A 19,509-nucleotide genomic window follows, 5' to 3' on the forward strand; every position below is an offset into this window, starting at 1 on the left:
AGGATGTTTCCTTTGATCCGGGCCGAGTGAATTGTAAATGAGCTGGGATTAGCCCTATAAATACTTGAGCCCCATGCTGGAGGTGTTGATCAGTGAACCCAAAGCCACGCTTATCAGAACACAAACACGGAGCTGACTCGTTCAGTCACGGGACTCCACTTCTGGACAACTGCATTACCTTGTTTCATACCGGATATTTGTCTTCCTTTGCTGGATTTGGACACGTTCTCTGAGATGAAGGGACATTTTTCCATCGAGTGGCTTTCTCAAAGCAGCCAGGCCTTGTGTAGCTCGGCTTCCACACATCCCTCAAACCCTTGGGACTCTCCCGGCAGGGACGGCCCCAGCACCTCCGGCACAGCCTCCGAGAGCCTTCCAGGCTTCTACAGCAGATGGAGACCGGAAAACACGGAGGTTCAGGAGAAACGTATGGAGCCAGCGCAGCCAGGAAACAGTTTGCTGTGTACATCTACAGAAGAGACCGAGTCAAATGACAAAAAAATCATCCAGCAACACACTCACGGTAAAATACTTCTCCAATAATCCATGTTGAATTCTGTGCATTTTTTCATGATTTCATGTAAAAATTGCTATTGGGGTTTTATTTTGTTTTTCATATAATTAACAGTAAAATCGTATAAATAATTCTGGTTGAAAGTAAAAGTAAATGTAAAAAGTTAATGTAAAATACAGATCTAACTATCATTTTATTTAATTTTTTAATTTAATTAAGAGTAAAATAGTATAAATGATTCTTTAACTGGCTCTGTACATTTCTCCTGATTTTCCATGTTTTCCGAATCATCATGTTATAGTTACAAAAATAAAGCATAGAAGTAAAGGTTTGCCAACAGAGGAATAAATTACATTTTAAAATATATTAAAATAAAAACAGTTATTTTTTTATTGAATTAGTAGTTAAAAATAGTAGAAATATTGTTTAACATGGTTAAAAGTACTATTAAAATACTGTTATAATAATAAAATAATAAGTTTAAAGCCATTTCACATATCTTAAGGGAAAAAATAAATATATATAGATATAGATATATATATATAATTTGAATGCAGTTTGTATTTAAATTACAAATTTACAGTTTGCATAGGATCTACTTTAATTTAATTTTGCCCCCCCCCTAAATTTCCTAATAGTATTTATTTTTCAGTTGAGCATTTTCAATTTAAATACAAATGTCTCTTTCTCTCTTGCATAGTTGTTTTTTGTGACCTGACTTCTGATTTGAATCTTTATATGAATTTGTCTTTGTTTTCTCGTAGCATCAGAGCCAGGTTTCAGCAGCAGCACGGAGGAGGAGGAGACGTCAGGGTACGAGAGCGAGGGTGGGCGTTCTCTCTCACCTGGGGCCCTCAAAGAACCGGCTCCATCTGCATCGCCCTCTACTGGCCGCAGACCCCGAACGGCTTTCACCGCCGAGCAGATCAACAGTCTGGAGAAAGCCTTCAAGAGAAACGCTTATCTGGGAGCCCAGGACAAAGCTGAGCTCTGCAAAAGACTAAATCTGTCTGATAAACAGGTATGAGGTCGATTTATTTATTTATTTTTAATTTGATAACACTTTACATTAAAGTTCCATTTGTTAATTTACTACATTAGTTAACATGACCTAACGATGAAAAATACTTCTAAAGCATTTATTAATCTCAGGGTACGTTTACGCGATGTACTAAAAAAGAAAAGTCAAAACCATAGACAGCAATGGTACTTCCTCTCTCAAGATCCATAAAGCTAAGAAAGACATATTTAAATCAGTTCATGTGACTACAGTTGTTCAATCTTAATATTGTAAAGCGATGAGAATATTTTTGAGAATAACTTTTTAACAATATCTAGTGATGGGCAAATCTTTTGTGTCGAATCAGTGATTTGGATAGCGTATCAAATGGCCAAAAATGCTGAAATCACGTGACTTTGGCGCTCCGGTTCACTGATTCAATTCGTAAAGCTCCGAAGCTGCATGAAGCAGTGTTTTGAAATCGCCCATCACGAGATATTGTTAAAAAGTCATTATTTAGTTTTTTTTGGCGCACAAAATCTCGTCGCTTTATAATATTACGGTAGAACCACTGTACTCACATGAACTGATTTAAATATGTTTTTAGTACCTTTATGGATCATGAGAGAGGAAGTACCATTGCTGTCTATGCAGGCCTCACGGAGCCATCAGATTTCATCAAAAATATCTTAATTTGTGTTCCAAACACAAATTAATGTTAGAACGACATGAGAGTAATTAATGACATTATTTTCTTTTTTGGGTGAACTAATAATTTGATAAAATGGTTAAAAAGACTGTAATATAATGGGAAATTTTAAATGTTTAAACGTGATCATTTTTGATAAATAAAATTGTTGTTAAAAAAAAAAGCTGTGTTATGCCGTCAGGCAAGTAGATGGCGATGTCACTTTGTAAAGAAACACTTTTGTAACAAATTTGTTTTTTTATAGTTTAAACGGGCGCAACAACTGGATTGTTTTCAAAAAGTGCACTTTGAAACCCATTTACAAAAATGTGCATTTTTAGGCCCCCAAAACGTCATTATCATGTGTTCAACTAAAAACAAAAAACACAACAATGTTTTTGGTGACCTGAAAATGCAAGCTTTTGAAAATGGGTTTCAAAGTGCACTTTTTGAAAACAATCCAGTTGTTGCGCCCGTTTAAACTATAAAAAAACAAATTTGTTACAAAAGTGTTTAACATTAGTTAATGCACTGTGAACTTAGGGGCCATTTACACAACATTGTTTTCAAATAAATAACAGTGTTTTGGCCGTTAATTTATATGCAGGAAAAAAATAGTAGGCTAAATCATGCGCATGATTTACTATTTCGCTCCCTCGATTTATAAAACGTGCACAATTTAGTAAATCGAGGGAACGAATTAGTAAATCATGCGCACGATTAAATTTTTTTTTTCTTGCATGTCATGTGCAGGGCTCCGTACAATTACATGACAGCGGTGTTTTGGGGGCCTGAAAATGCAAACTTTTGAAAACGCGATACAAAGTGCACGTTTTTTAAAACGATATACACGTATTACGTGTTCCATCAATAGACACGTAGTGTTTCTTTACAAAACGACATCGCCACCTACTGGCCTGGCAGCAGAATACAGCGTGTTTAGTCGTTTTTGCGGATCCGTTTGAACGAGATTTTGACAACGTTATCACCTGTACGCGAACAACACGAAGGAAAAACTTTTCCTTTTAAGTGTTACTATATAATTTAATGGACAGCTAACATGAACTAACAATGAACAGCTGTATTTTTATTAACTAATATTAACAAAGAATGAATAAATAGTGTAACCCCTTTGCTCATTGTTAGTTAGTTAACGTTAACTAATAATGGGACCTTATTAAATTGCTTTTCAATAATGTGATTTAATTTATTTGTGAACTCACGTTATCCTTCTGTCCATCAGATCAGAAACTGGTTCCAGAACCGACGCATGAAGCTGAAACGGACCGTTCAGGACAGCCTCGCTCACGCTTGCCAGGCCAAGGTGGCCTCGCATATGATGCATTACTCCGACCTGCACAGTTTCCGTGCCGCTCCGTACCCCAGCTTCTACCCGGGGGTCCAGGAGAGCCAGGCACCTTACGGCTCCGGATTCCACTACGGTCCTGCCACCGCCGGAAGCCTGCCGAGCCTATCTGTGGAGGCCCTGTATCAGTACAGCACCCTACAGAGTCTTCCCGTCCATCCCAGCAACCCTTCCATGATGACGCCGTACCCGCCGTACCACTCTCACTACTACAGCACACAGTGAGAGGAGAGACCGCCAACAAAACTTCATTTCTGCCTGTTAGTCAAGGCGTTGCGTCTTAGGCTTTGTTTACATCTTTACATTTGTGAATACAGGGTGAAGTGCAATAACAAATGTGATCTTTTTTATTGTTTTGATGAATTATTTAAATATGTTTGTAAATCTTGTAAAAGTTTTATTTCGTTCATGTCTGTGTACAAGAGGAGTGTATAAATAAATCATTTTCTATTTGACTACAGTGCTTATGTTTTCTTTCAAGGGGTAAGAGCTTTTTTTTTAAAAGAAATTAATACTTTTATTCAGCAAGGATTTAATAAAATGATTCAAAAGTGACATCAGTTACATTTATAATCTTAAAAAACTATTTTATTGCAACTAAATGTTGTTCATTTCAACTTTCCAGACCATCAAGGAATCCTGAATAACATCAGTTTCCACAAAACATTAGCATTGATAACAATAATAAATGTTTCTTGATCAGCATATCAGAATGATGCTGAAAATTCACAGGAATTAATTACATTTTAAAATGTATTCAAATAGAAAACTATAAGAATATTTCACAATTTTACTGTATTTTTGATTAAATTTTAATTTAGCCTTGATGAGCATGAGAGACTTCTTTTAAAAACATTTTAATAACTTTTGAACAGTAATTTAATATATCATACTGAACTGAAACACATTTAATGTTACTTATTCCTTACAATTTTAGTTTCATACTATCAAAATACAAATAATATATTTTGCATGTCATTATGACAAATTGTTCTCTTATTAAATTTTTTTTTTCCATCCTACTTCACTTTTTAATGTTACTTTTATTTAAAACGGACAATAAAAGTCATGTTATGGCTACAAACTTTTGTTAAATAATTTGTTAAAGAAACAATTAGCTGATTATCAACTATAATTAAATGTAAAATAATTATAAAAGCAGCTACGCCTACTGATACATTGGGAAAAGTAGCTTTAATACTTTTACCCAAGTGCTTTTAAAATATATTTTTTAAGTAAAATTGACAGCACCCATCCTGAAGTAATTTCTATGTACTTTCTGTTTCAAAAGATATACCATGGGAATGTAGCTTAAAAAAAAAGTGTTTCTAGCACTCGTCAATGTCAAAATGAAAGGTGGCGAGGCTTACGGTTTACAGAAAAGGCTTTAGTTTTAATGGTGAAAGAGTGTGTGGAAAGATGCGAGTAACTAAATATTTAATATTTGACAACTGTTTCGCGATATAAATGATCAAATACCGACAGTAATATCAGCGGTGGAAACTACTGAACTTAATGAAATTACGCAGTTTTGAATAAAAAGTGCTATCACTTTACATGATTCTTTTCATTCATAACTGAACAAAGATGAGAAACATTTTGTTTTCGACATACGAATGAGGGAACGTGTGCATATTTTAAAATTAAAAGTATTACTTGCAGCTTTGGTATTCATTTATCAATATATCACTTGCAGCAATTATCACAGTATAAAGCTAATATGAGGAATATGTATCAAATTAAAAATCACAAATGCATAACATTTAGAAAAAGGAAAAAAAAAGTATTTTATTGTATAAAACAAGACTTTAAAAAGCCAATAATGAAACCCACACCTCACAAAACCCCAGAACCTATTCCTTAACCCAGAGGTCTTCAACCCTGCTCCTGGAGAGCCACTGCCCTGCAGAGTTCAGTCCTGACCCTAATCAAACACACCTGAAGCGGCTAATCAAGCTCGCTTGACAACACACAGGCAGTTGTGCTGAAGTAGGTTGGAAATAAACTTTGCAGGACAGTGGGTACCCAGGAGCAGGGTTGAAGACCTCTCCCTCAACCCAACTAAACAAAAAGGCAAATTATTTTTCCTTTACCCCAGAATACGTAACAGCCCCCCATTATAATCATGGACACAGTACATCAAACTCTAACCGCGGTCATGTTAAACTACACTTACAAAACAAAATGGGGAAACATAACACAAAAACCACTGCTTTCTCAATGCTGATTGCCGTTACTATACAAGGACAGAGTCGAACATCAATGCATCTTATACAGTTTTCTGCTGGCCCTTCTTTCCAATCAGAGACTTGTGGATGTGTGGAATCACACCTGCAGGGAAAGACAGAAAGAAATATTAGAACCCAAATCTACAACTCTTGAAAAATCCCGTGTTATGCAAATAAAAACTCACCTCCGCCGGCAATGGTGGCTTTGATAAGCGAGTCCAACTCCTCGTCACCACGGATGGCCAGCTGTAAATGCCTTGGAGTGATACGCTTCACCTTCAGATCCTTGGAGGCATTTCCAGCCAACTCCAATACCTGCCAATATTACAAGCACTGGGTTTGATCGTGGTTGTATTTGCTTTACAGATGCACTGGAAACGATTCATGTATAATAGAAATCGCAGCCAGCCAACAACTTGCCACTATGACATCCAACAGGCTTGTTTAACAAACTGTGCTAAAATAAAAGCATTACCTCAGCAGTCAGGTACTCCAAGATAGCTGCGCTGTACACGGCTGCTGTGGCTCCAACACGACCGTGGCTGGTGGTTCGGGTCTTCAGGTGCCTGTGGATACGACCTACGGGGAACTGAAACGCATAAACCAAAGAAACGGTCAACGTAATACAGTTAAATGTAACATCAGTCCATTTTTTTCCTTCTCTGGCAGAGGAATACGTACCTGCAGACCAGCTCTTTGTGATCTGGAGACTGCTTTCGCCTTGGCTTTTCCGCTGTCCTTTCCAGCCTTTCCTCCTGCCTGCGTAAGCACAAGAAAAAAAGGATTTCTTACTCAAAAGTCTCACTGAAATTACATTGTGCTCAATGTAAATCAGGCAACTTTTCTTCAAATCAACGCAACACAAAAAAAGGGATAAACACTGGTGAATCTGAATCATTTTATGAGTTATATAGGCAATTTGTATTGTTATAGATCATTTTCAGTAATGGAGTGATCGAATAAAAAAAAAGACTAGTAATCATTTTTTTGCTCAGACTCCTTTGTTCTTTTTTTAAATAGATTGAACCCTTTTAAGTTTATTTGCACCAAGAGTTAGCAAAAAAAAAACATAAGAAATATAATTATTATTTATAAACACGATGTTATCTCTACTCTACCAACTTAAAATTATTCCACCAGCCAGAGTCATAATGTGTTTATGCGCTATAAAGCCAGGAAACTTTGTCCTGCAATCTAAATATTAAATGTACACAAATTTTCTGGCTCTCTGATTAATTTAGCAGAATAATACACCAAATGCACTTCATTCCCATGGTCGGCGCTCTTTTACCAAAACACTGCAAACCCACAAACACTACGAGCTTATTAAAAGCCATCACGTGCACGGAATTAAAGCACTGCACAATTACGGTTTACACAAAGCACATCGGTCCGAGCAAGGACTTATATGAGAAATTAGGCAATTAAAAACTTATTTTACCATATCGTCAGACGAGCTTCTTCTCTTTTCACTTGAAACGGAGGGAAAACACAATGATGCCCACTTCAGCGATAGCGCGCTATGGTCCAGCGTTATAACCAATCAGCGAGCTCCTTCTTGGTTTGAAATGTTGATTTCGTCCAATCACAGAGCTTTTCTATATGTGGGTGGTTTTAAGTTCTCTTTTTTTTTACCGGACCACCAGCGCACTACTCTTGTGCGCATGCGTGCCGCCGCCGCCATCATTCATTACATTAGAATCGATTAAATAAATTAGTGTTTATTAATATTATTATTATTATATTGATGTGTTGGGAATGTTTCAATCGCAATACATTATATAGACGAATAACCTGTCTGATACAGTGTATCGTATTTTAATGTTAAAGCTACAATGCAAAACTAATAAATATTGAGTATGTTTTGTCAGTTATTTTATTTATTAAAGTCTCTTTCTTATCAGCTACTCCTTCTCAACTCCTTTAAAACTGTAAAAGTGCCCTCGCGGGTTCATTTTGTTGACTTTGGCGACCACTGTGATATTTGACTAGAAAACTCGAGCGAACAGTTGTTGTTTTTTTATTATTATTTAACGGCTCTTCCTCTTCATCCCAGTCTTCATCTTTTCTTCTTTCCCTTTACATGATGACCATTGTTTTTGTTTGCATTTGTATCAGTTAATATTTTAACAGCTGTTAAATGCTGATAGAAGAGCGTTTCTTTTCTAATAACATTTTGCTCTTCGTGCTTTCAACGCAAATATGTGCGCATGCGCGATGCATTTGCCGCCTTTTCAAGACTGACTGGTCCATAAATGAATTAATTACCACACCTTAACAATAACGAGAGTTAAATAAAAGTACAGAATGAATACAAATATCAATGTTGTTACAAAATACCACTAGAAAGTGACAAAAATCGCCGCCCTGGTTGATCCAAATCATGAACTCTGAAATACCACATAGGCTATACTTCATTATTGGCCTAATTATGCATATTATTAGGGCATAAATATAACTTAATACATTACATTAGTCAGGCCAAACATACAGTTGTTCTTGTTTGTTATTTTGACAGTACCTTTCTGAAGTTGTTGCTTCCCATTTTTTAGCAACTCTTTAATTTTTTCCCACCATATTCAATAAATACATAAATCTTTAACTAATAAAGTGGTGGTAGTTCTGGGACAGGAGGGTTTTTTTCACCCATATTTCTTTTTTTTTTATTTATTGACAGTGAAGGGGGCAACAGTGCACATTTGTTATTTTTCGCCGTTTTAGTATTTTATAATAAACTAGGCGATCTATTAAAGGTGCAGTATGTAATATTTATGTCCTCTAGAGGTCGCTAGAGGCCTATTCAAAACAAAGGTGTAGCTTGATGATTGCAAGTTTGAGCGCAGAATCATGGGACATGTGGTCTTCACATCAGAGCCGGTGGAAATAATTGGGATAGGACTCGCGAAGAAATCATGTTCATGGATGCGATTATTAACGTTACTGTAGCATGAAGCAGAGCAGGACCGAGTGTTGTGGGAGCTGAACGAGGCCGCCGGAGCGATTGCGCAACACACGCCTCATGAGCACGCCTCATTTATTATGCCACAGTCGCCGGCGCCGCTTCCGCTTTTCCAACCATGAGTATGAGGTAACGCAGCTCTGTTTATCATATTTGATACATTTGAGTGTTGAAATGATGTTATAACGTTATTCTGTGCGTTCGCTTGGTGGCTGCTGTGAGACACTGTTACACACTGCAGTAAGATAGATCGATTTTACAATATCATATTATATGAAATGATAAATGGAATTCAATTTATTTTTAAATCGTATTGTATGATGGAGAAAATTCTGTATTACTATTACTCAAAATAAAGCTGCATCTGATTATGCTATGTTAGCTACTTCACAAAATAGTGTTTTTCTCTGAGGCATGTTAAAGCATGGTACTCGCAAAATTTAAACTATAAGACTAAATGTGTTGAGCTATATAACAATAATTATTTTTCTGTCTATATATCTAAACAGTTGTTCCCTTGTCTATTAAAACGTGTAATATTTGAAAGCGTCTTTGGTGTTTCCATGGTTTCTACAAAATAAAACCAGAAACCGAGGGTAAAGCGGTATGACGCAATTGACAGGCGACTCCTCACACGTCACGGTTTAAATGGCAATTTTCTAACAATTTACAAATAGTTGGAAACATTTGGGATATTGTAAGTACTCAAGTGAAAATATATATATATATCACTGGCCTAGTGGTTTACAAAAAAACCTTACATATTGCACCTTTAATAAACATATTTTTATTAAACAATGGTTCCACTGCAGTTTTGTCATATAAACAACAACAAGAGTGTACAAAATATCAAAGAGGCATAATACACACACAAAAATCAGAGTTTAACAAGTTTATGGACATATTCTGCATTCTATTATTTATTTTAAAATTAACTCTAAATTACAGCTGCACGATTCTAGATAAATTGAGAATCACACAATTGTTTTCAACCCAAGCCGTCAAACTGACGTCATTCCAGACCGGAAGTAAGATACCACGACAAAATTTTTTTTTTCTGTGTATTAAATCGCACAGATTAATTGTTCAACACAAGACTAGTAATATGCGCTAACAAAGTAAATAGGGTCAATTTTGATTTCATGATGACTTTAAAATAGAGATCACGATTCTCGCAGGATAACGGTCATCAACATCGTAAATCCTGCAAAGATTTTAACGGGAGTGACGGTAAAGTTGACATCTTTCTCTCTTCTGACTGCCGTTATCAATCGCTCTCCATTTTTTTTTTCCTCTTAATGAAAGTTGTGAAAACACTATTGTGGAGTTTTTCTTTTGCTATTTGAGAACATGGAAACACAAAAAATATATTTAATGTATTTTTTCATTCACCACTATAGAATTTAACCCACTATATGACAACTTCCACTTCCGAGAAACCCGGAAATGTGAAAAAAAGGGTCTAACATGTCATGTAGAGGTCTATATTTAGAGGTCTAGCCTATATTTAATTAATTTGAATGAATTAATAAAGACTTAACTTTTGCACTGGCGAGATGGATAATGAATAAATTTTTTAAGTCACGTGTCGCCACCTACTGGCGTAACAATGTAATCGTTTGAAGCATCAAGTGACTTCCAAAAAGGGATTTATTCTATTTTAATCGCCATATCTGTTTATACCCGACCTATAACTTTATTTTTTTAAATCTTTTTTATGTATATGTTTTTTTTTCTATTGTGTATACGAATTTTAATTTTTATAAGATGTTTCCCCAAAAAAGTCAAAAGTTTAAAAAGTTCACATTGTATAAGCTTTCTTAGATCTGTTATTATTATTATTCTATTTTTTGAAACTTGAGTGTGTGAAATATGCATATAAATGGACAGACTCATAAAGTTATTTTACCTCAGACATCCTGCAAAAGTCAGACTGTAATTGTGCAGTCGTCATGATCATGGCATGAGGTTTGATGTTGTTATCAAGCTTGAGGTAGATACATTCCTAGGTGATTCATGGATGAGTAATGAATGGAATAATTGGTGGATTATTTGAGAAATACAATGAGTCAGAAATACACTTTGAGACAAATGAAATCTGTTTTGCTCATCTTGATTACTAATAATATTCAATATTTGTTTAAATAGGCCTACTATATAATTATGCTATATTAATATAATTCATTCTCAGTTTCACAGTGATTTATTGTCATCACTAAAGCGCATAACAACAGTGCTGCCCAGAGCAATAATCAAACAATTTGCAATCATTATATCTAATTCAACCACTTTCATGCTGCTTGATGTAATCATTTGTGTATTGTTTAGCCCTGAACGCCTACAATTAACAGAGAGTAATAATTATTCATGTGCGCAACACACTGACCTCGGGAATTAAAGCCCGACGTCACGGTTGACGTCATCCCGCACATAAAGGCGGAAGTGATCTACAGTCAGCTTTTACGTCATTTTGTAAATAGCTTATAATCCATGGGTGGGAAAACGGCTGATCCTGGGTCAGATCTTAAAAGGGAATGCGCAGAAATATACGTTTTGCTGCACTTTATAAAATTGCAATGTTGATCATTTATAGATAGCCCTAAACATTTTTTTATTTAGGAGATTAAAATGAAAAATATATAATAGGTGAAATAGGTGTTTAATGCATCTGCACATCCATATTTATATCTGATATTTACTAGTTTTCTGTAAAGTAGTCCAATATTCTTTTTTTATATTGTTTTTATTTATTTTTTTAATCATCAACGGCACGTCATATTTGTATTCATCATCTTCTCTGACACTTTCATTGCATTGCATATTGCATTGGCAAAACAAAACAATCGAATACTTTAATACAAATATTAAGCTGCTGATTTAAAAAATAATGCTGATATTTATTAGTTCTCCTTCATCTGAGCCCCAGAAGGACAGGAAATGCCTGCGCAGGAGGAGGAAATGTGTCTGACCAATGAAGCCCGAGCGCACCTCCCTTACGCTCCGAATGACAAGCGCTCGGACCTATTGGTGACCCCGCGATCGCGCGTCGCCTGTTATTGGCAGATGTGAGGCCAATGCTGTGGTGCTGAGAGCCGTGCGTGCTGGAGCAGGGCAGAGAGGAGCGTTTCTCTGAGGGAGAAGTTGGCTGGAGGTGCTGAAGATGGCGGATGGAGACAGCGGGAGCGAGCGCGGTGGCAGTAGCGGCGGCCTCCAGCACTTCCAGCGGGAGCAGGAGACCCAGGAGCTGGCGTCCAAGCGTCTGGACATCCAGAACAAGCGCTTCTACCTGGACGTCAAGCAGAACGCGAAGGGACGCTTCATTAAGATAGCGGAGGTGGGCGCCGGGGGCTCCAAGAGCCGCCTGACTCTTTCCATGTCCGTGGCGGCAGAGTTCCGCGACTACCTCGGGGATTTCATCGAGCACTACGCCCAGCTGGGGCCAAGCAGCCCGGAGCAGATCGCTCAATCATCCGGCGGGGATGACGGCGGCCCGCGGCGGGCGCTCAAGAGCGAGTTCTTGGTGCGCGAGAACCGCAAATACTACCTCGACCTGAAGGAGAACCAGCGCGGGAGGTTCCTGCGCATCCGCCAGACCGTCAACCGAGGTCCCGGCTTCGGCGTCGGCGGAGGGGGCGGTCCCGGAGGAAGCGTGCAGTCCGGCCAGACCATCGCGCTACCTGCGCAGGGCTTGATCGAGTTCCGAGACGCTCTGGCCAAGCTCATCGACGACTACGGCGGGGAGGATGAGGAGCTCAGCGGGGGGCCTGGAGCAGCGGGGGGCTACGGCGAGCTTCCCGAGGGCACCTCCATCATGGTGGACTCCAAGAGGTTCTTTTTCGACGTCGGCTCCAACAAGTATGGCGTGTTCCTGCGGGTCAGCGAGGTCAAGCCCAGTTACAGGAACTCCATCACCATCCCCTTCAAGGCCTGGGGGAAGTTCGGAGGAGCCTTCTGCCGCTATGCCGAGGAGATGAAGGAGATCCAGGAGAGACACCGGGATAAGATGTACGAAAGGAGAGAGGAGTCCGAGGCCGAGGACGTGGACGACGACTGACAGCAGCTTGGCCAGGAGATGACCACACGTGTGAAACAATATGTGCATGAACTGAACTCAAATAGCCTACTAAAAAATTCATGGGACAGAAAACTAGATCTGTGAAGTTTCTATGTGGTGGTGAGGGTTTGGGGAGGGGGGGTTGTCTGTGTTGAAGCCATGGGGCGAAGGATGTCTCGTGGGGTATGACTTATGCCTGATGCTGCCCTGTCCTGTCAAACCAGCAAGTTTAATTGTCTTAGCCAACAATTAAACCTTTGTTACATCGACGCCAAGGCTGCTGAATTTCCAAAGCGGCCCGCATATGATAATACCAGGCTATAAGGGTTCATACTGTCCAACACATGTTTTTAGAGGGGAGAAATTTAGGATATATATATATATATATATAGGGTCACTGGTCTTCATGGTGTGTTTCCTTCCCAGGCAGCGTGGGACTTTCACAACTGTTATCAAAACGTGTTTTCTTTTATAAACAGATGTTCCCTAAGCTGTTGTTTTAGGGCTTTCGTTCTCACATCTACATGATTTTTATGTTTTGCCCAATTTGAGCGATGAAATGTTTTAAATTCAGATTTGAAGGGGAATGTTTTGACCCCTGATTTTTGTGTTGACATGTCTCACCAGTGACGATTAATTGTTGCTTTATGCACGCAACCGGTGTTTTAAAATGACATCCGGTCCGGTGTGAAATTTTGGTTTTGGGGTCAACATACGAAAAGCTTTGTCTTTTTCTAACTTGGGTCCAAGTCCCCTCTGAATATTTAAGGACAGATTGCTTGAGTCGATAGATTTAGTTCATATAAAGGACAGAGCTACACGGGCGAGTGTATTTTCACCCCGTCCCCTTTTGCATTGTCATTTTTTTTTTTTAAATGTAAGATTGTTCTTTATGAGAGAATACATAAACAAACCAGCATATTTTTGCATACACAAAGTAAAAATTCTATATAAACTACAGAATTATTAAGGCTCAAGAAGCTAATTTTGTAAAAAAAAAAAAAAGAAGCTGGAATTGAAAGATTGTCCAGTGCATTTGTTTTGTGGAAGAGTACAGGATCATATATGAGATTATCCTTGCGGAAAATCACGCCCCCCCCAAGCTCCTCCCACGACCCCTTTTGAGTTTACAGCACGCATACATTTTCTTTCTACGTGATTAATATCAAAAACGTCTTTCCGCTGGTATATCGTGCGTCCGTTTCTGTGCATGCCCGTCCCGCATTTGCCTTTTTATTTAATTTATTGCTTTCTCTTGCGTAGTATATTAATGCAATATTTTTGTTTAGCCTTTCACCAAAAATACTCTAAAAAATAACCAAGTAGACCAGTGGGTTATGATGGAGAAAGATTGTTAACGTTGAGAATATTTCATCCGTGCACTTTAGCGAAAACGCGACCTGCGAAATGCTTGTATCCACGGCGAAGAATTTCGTTTTTTTCTTGGGAGCAACAGTGTTTTGTGCTCGTGTGTAAAGCCTCCATACTGTTTTGTGTTAAATGGCAGCTGTTGAAGTCATGTGTACTGCTGTGATACAGACGAATTGCATCGAGCCTAGAATATGAAATATAATGTTATGAAATATTTTCACACACTCTTATCTATTGGCTGCGGAATTGTAAACGGATGCCAGCTCGTTTTCTGTGCTTTCACGATTGCGGCAGCTGTTTCTCCTCAAGAGCGAGCTGACTAGGCAGGTCGGCTATTTTAATGCGAGAAGCATGAAGAGGGTGAGCATTCCTGCCCGGGTGGCCGTGGATTCAGCTGTGCCGTTTGCTCTGAAGTGCGTTGAGGCACAAGGGCCCGATTGTTGAGCCGTCCGCACGCCACTGCAAATGTTATTACATCAGCAGACTGCGTTTGCTGCACGTGACGAGGAGCCGCAGCCGTGTAGTGGGGAAAAATGATGTTGTAACGTGCAGCATTAGAGTGTTTTCTCCGTTGCTGCTGGACTAACCTTCCAAAACAGGCCCCAATTTGGCAGCCGAGCCTGAACGGCAATAGAAAGCGTGACACAGCAGCTGTTGGCAGGACATTCTTGCGTTTCCCCCCCGCCCGCCCGCCCCTCCTCAGCTGCTGTTCGGGTTGCTCCGCTAAACTGAGCATTTGTAGACGGGAGGCACCATTCGGGACTCAAGGGGGGCTGAGATTTACAACACGACCCGCTGCTTATTTTACAAACTCGCTCTAGGAAGGAGATTTGCCATGTTCTTGTGGTTCTTTGTGGTTACGCTGGCGTGTCAAAATCAGCACCATATGTAGATCGCGTGTGCATTCATTTTGATTGTATGACCCATCAGTAATATTAGCGAAGTGAATGTGTCATGTTGAAGAACCAAGATGGTTGACTAATTTTGTGTAAAAAAAAAAAACAAAAATGCAAATGACCGACAATAAGCCATTTTAGCCATTTTCTTCTTCACTTTAAGGTGTATACATGCATTAAAACCCTCTTCTAGGCTGCTAAATGTCAAAGTGGAGAATATCGCAGCACTTTTTTCGATGACCTGTCCATTTAAGATATGGAATCGGGCACAAATCTCTTGCAAAACAGCAGAAATGGACTTTCTTTCGATTGAACTTGGCTGTGTTTATTTCAAATGTATTATATATTATTTATATATGTATTCTAAAAAATGCTGGGTTAAAAATGGACAAACCCAGCGGTTGGGTTAAATGTTTGTTCAACATGCTGGGCAGTTTTATTTAACTAAAAATCAGATATATAATTACTAGAGGCAACAGTAATAATCAAAAGGTGAACATTTATTAATAAGCAAATGTTTAATTATTCATTCATAAATGTTCATTTATTTCATTTCCAACACACTTTGGGTGCATTTTAAGCAAGCAGTACAGTCATTTTTAAACAATAGTTGAGTTAAAATATTTAACCCAATTGCTGGGTTTGTCCATTTTCAGCCCAACTTGGGGTTGTTGTTTTTTAACCCAGCATTTTTTAGAGTGTGTATGTGAGAATATGTACTGTAAAGATCTGTATTTTGTTCCGCCTTGTTGTCACTAAAAAAATATCAGGGACAGGAAGCAATACTCATCCATAGGGATGAGATTATGAGTTCATTTCCTGTCAGGCTCTTCGCCGACTCTCACAATTGGCCGTTTTGTCTTCCTGTTTCCTTAGGTTGGGATTTGTGCAAAGTTCTGTGGGGCGACTGCATACTTTTCAAATGAACAATACCTCTGTTCCACTGTACTAAAGATTGGAAAACTTCTGAAAGAATGTTCTGTTATTTCAGGCGACTCACCCGAGCTCTTAACAGCATCCATGTGTCAACCACTGTTGTTTTTATTAACACCGTTTTCCTGATCGTACGCACAAGAGCAGCAATTCATAGAACAATCTTTATTGAAAGGTAGCTATTTTTCCAATATATCGTATGTTTTCAGCAGAGATTTTAACGTGGGAATGCCCTGGTTTAAACTCAGGTTCTTGGCATTCTCAGAATATATATATTTGCTCGGTTCATTTTCTATCTGTTACTTGATACTGACGTTACAGAGTGAGTTCACGGCTACTGCAGGACACTGTCAAGAGCTCAGGTCTCAGATACTCAAAGTATCTCCACCCACTCCATCAAGCCCCGCCCCCATGTTAGACTGCCTCTGTCAGAACGGGCAGCCTTCCGTTTTTCCCATGGCTGAACTTTTTTTTTTTTTTTTTTTTTTCTCTGAGATTTACAAGTCTATATTTAGAAAATGCTATGTATGTTTGTAACAGAATAAAGGAAATTATAAATGATGGAAAGCAAAATACTGGACTGGTGTTGTTGTGTTTATATACATTGGTTGTTTTCTCAGTACAGTATAATTGTATTAACATTTGCATTAATATTTTGAATTAGTTTTTATATTTTCAGTTTGAGTTCATTTTAGTTGAATTTTACTACATTTGTTGTTGCTGTTGTTTAAATATGACTATTCAGGTTTGTTTATTTCCATGTTTAATTTTAATGGTTCAACTTAAACTTATTTTAGTTCTTTACCAAGGCAACATTTCTGTTGTGTTCATATAAAAGTGTTTTTATTTTATAAATGTTTTATTTCAGTTAACAAGAATATTTTGATAGTTTTAGTTAAAAATTAAATTCAACATAAAAACTACCTATTTATTTTCTTAAAGTAAATGATAAAACACTTTGTCTTCCAATAATAATAGTCTTTAATCAAAATGTAATGACTCTTTTTTTAGAGTTCCACCTCTGAAATGACTGTCTTTTTGGATGACGTCATGAATCCCTATTATATTTCAGCTGCTCTCCTCCAGCTACCTCCATTCTGGTATGTAAGCCCCAATGATCCAGTCAGTTGCAGGTGGTTAAAAATCTTGCTTAAATAACATCACATTGAAGGAGTAAAATGGGTTGCAAATTTAACACCATATGTTTGTCTTTTCTTAGTACGTTTGGGCTTGTAACACTTCATTAGTGCATCTTATTTTAAAGACAAAAAGTGCTTTATTTTAAAATGACTTTACTTGATTGATGTCGCCTAGACCGCACAGACTTTGGATTAATATTAACATTAATATTGTAAAATATTGTATTGTAAAATTTTATTTAAATATATTTTATATATATAAATATAATTATTTAATAGTATAATATATGATATTGTTATTATTATTAATATTAATTAACGTATTAACTATCAGTTCAGTCATTGTTTTAAGCTACTGTTTTCTAAAATAGTTAATGTGGTTAATGCAGTAATTTATTGCAATTTATTTCCACTTAATGTATTATGAATTACTGCATAAAAGCAAATAACTATTGATTTTCTTTTAAAAAAAGGGGGGGGGGAAAGCATTATTCATGGGACCTTCAGCTTCCACATCCTGCCCAAAAAGCTATTCTGCCATGCATGGTCAAATATCTTATTTTATTAAAAATATGTCACGTAACATATACTATCGTTCAAATGTTTGGGGTCGGTAAGATTTTTAAAATGTTTTTGAAAAAAGTCTTTTATGCTTACCAAGACTGTATTTATCTGATAAAAAACACAGTAAAACCATAATATTGTGAAATATAATTTAAAATAACTGTTTTCTATTTGAATATATGTTAAACTGTAATTTATTCCTGTGATCAAAGCTGAATTTTCAGCATCATTACTCCAGTCTTCAGTGTCACATGATCCTTCAGAAATCATTCTAATATGCTGATTTGCTGCTCAAGAAACATTTATGATTATTTTCAATGTTGAAAACTCTGATCCTGAATTTGGTCAAGATTCTTTGTTTTTGTTCAAAACAACAGCATTTATTAGAAATATAATATAATTTTTTAATATTATAAAAGTAATCAAAGTTATTTTCAGATGACTTTTGAATGGCATTGCAATTAAAACTGCTATAAATTGTATAATTTTGACTGTAATGCATGACTTGCATAATGCAGTAGCGTGTCAGTGCGTGGTCAGTGATGTAAAAATGGCAGTGTCGTAATGTGTAATTCACCTACATTGCAGCACTTCTATAGCCACACAGTCGCCTGCGGCCTGTCACTGGCTCGACAGTCATTCTCACATTCTCAGGGGATGCCGGGTACGAATATGCTCCGTGTCCCGGCTGACCCTTTGAAAGTGACCCTGCCGCACCTAAGGAATTAGACATGGTGGCTCTGCAGCGAAGCCACGCTGAGGTCTCTGCCAAATCAGGCCGGGATTATTGGAAATGCAATGAGCTCCTGCTGTGATCACACCAATTGGTTACCAAGAGTCGTCACTGTCTCACAGCATTAAATGCAGACATGTAACTGGATGGCTATTTTGATTTAGGTCAGTGGGTGGAGTCATATGATGTCATAACAGCAAAAAGCCAAAACATTTACATTGCTTGAAACCATGAAAATTCAGTTTTTCTCTGAATGAATGAAATGCAAATATGGGCAACACTTTACAATAAGGTTACCATGAACTAACAATGAACAATACTTCCTCAGCATTTATTAATGTTAATACATTTACTAATGCATTATTAAAATTAAAAGATGTAGATATTAATGCACTGTGAATGAACATGAATTATACTTCACTAACACAAATATATTGCTCATTGTTAATTAATGTTAGCTAATGCATAATGCGACCATTTTGTTGCCTATGTATTATTTGGTCAAACTTTATGCTTTCTATGTTAAAACTACATCCTTTTTCAAGATTAATAATGCTTTATATGTTTTTTTCATTCAAATGTATATTATATTATATTATTATGAGTTGCTGATTGCAAAAAAAAAACATCTACTCATTTTTAGATTTATTTTCAAGGGGTCGAAACCATAATCTGGCTCCATCCATGTCAGACTCATTATTAAAATTATATTATAAAATGTGTAATATTTGTGAACAAGCCCTTCCACAGTCCAGCAAAAAGGGGACATTCTCAGAACATTGACTAACGTTCTGGCAAGGTTCCCTCAAAGTTATGCAGAAACGTTTTAGTAACGTTAATAGAATGTTTGTTCAGTTATCTGGTCTTTGATAATGTTCTCAAAACCTTAGCACAAAAACATACATTCATGGAATGTCTTTTTCTGAAATGTTTTAGTTTGTATCATTTTTTAAAATGTTTTAGGATGTTCAGAGTAACAATCCAATAATGTTTGTAAAATGGAATGTTCACCCAAAAATGAAAATTCTGTCACCCTCAAGTTGTTCCAAACAAACCTGTATGAA

The 19,509-nt window shown here is 37.3% G+C and overlaps 3 protein-coding genes across 3 annotated transcripts; 2 read left to right on the plus strand and 1 right to left on the minus strand.

Moving 5' to 3' along the window:
- The first annotated feature begins 2 nt into the window (after nucleotides 1-2).
- On the plus strand, nucleotides 3-3,793 carry ved (ventrally expressed dharma/bozozok antagonist). The gene is made up of 3 exons (XM_067397480.1): nucleotides 3-523; nucleotides 1,279-1,535; nucleotides 3,446-3,793. Exons 1-3 carry the CDS (start codon nucleotides 235-237, stop codon nucleotides 3,791-3,793), a joined length of 894 nt encoding a protein of 297 aa, XP_067253581.1. The 5' UTR covers nucleotides 3-234.
- A 1,144-nt stretch (nucleotides 3,794-4,937) lies between these two features.
- Nucleotides 4,938-7,339, minus strand: h2az2b (H2A.Z variant histone 2b). The gene is made up of 5 exons (XM_067397482.1): nucleotides 7,238-7,339; nucleotides 6,478-6,555; nucleotides 6,272-6,385; nucleotides 5,982-6,111; nucleotides 4,938-5,899 (listed from the first exon to the last, which is right to left on the minus strand). The coding sequence occupies exons 1-5, from the start codon at nucleotides 7,238-7,240 to the stop codon at nucleotides 5,838-5,840; spliced, it is 387 nt and encodes a 128-aa protein (XP_067253583.1). The 5' UTR covers nucleotides 7,241-7,339; the 3' UTR covers nucleotides 4,938-5,837.
- A 4,298-nt stretch (nucleotides 7,340-11,637) lies between these two features.
- purbb (purine-rich element binding protein Bb) lies at nucleotides 11,638-16,573 on the plus strand. The gene has a single exon (XM_067397483.1). The coding sequence runs from the start codon at nucleotides 11,916-11,918 to the stop codon at nucleotides 12,807-12,809; it is 894 nt and encodes a 297-aa protein (XP_067253584.1). The 5' UTR covers nucleotides 11,638-11,915; the 3' UTR covers nucleotides 12,810-16,573.
- Nucleotides 16,574-19,509: the final 2,936 nt, after the last annotated feature.

Source organism: Chanodichthys erythropterus, chromosome 10 (assembly GCF_024489055.1).
Source record: "Chanodichthys erythropterus isolate Z2021 chromosome 10, ASM2448905v1, whole genome shotgun sequence".
NCBI classification, from domain to species: Eukaryota; Metazoa; Chordata; class Actinopteri; order Cypriniformes; family Xenocyprididae; genus Chanodichthys; species Chanodichthys erythropterus.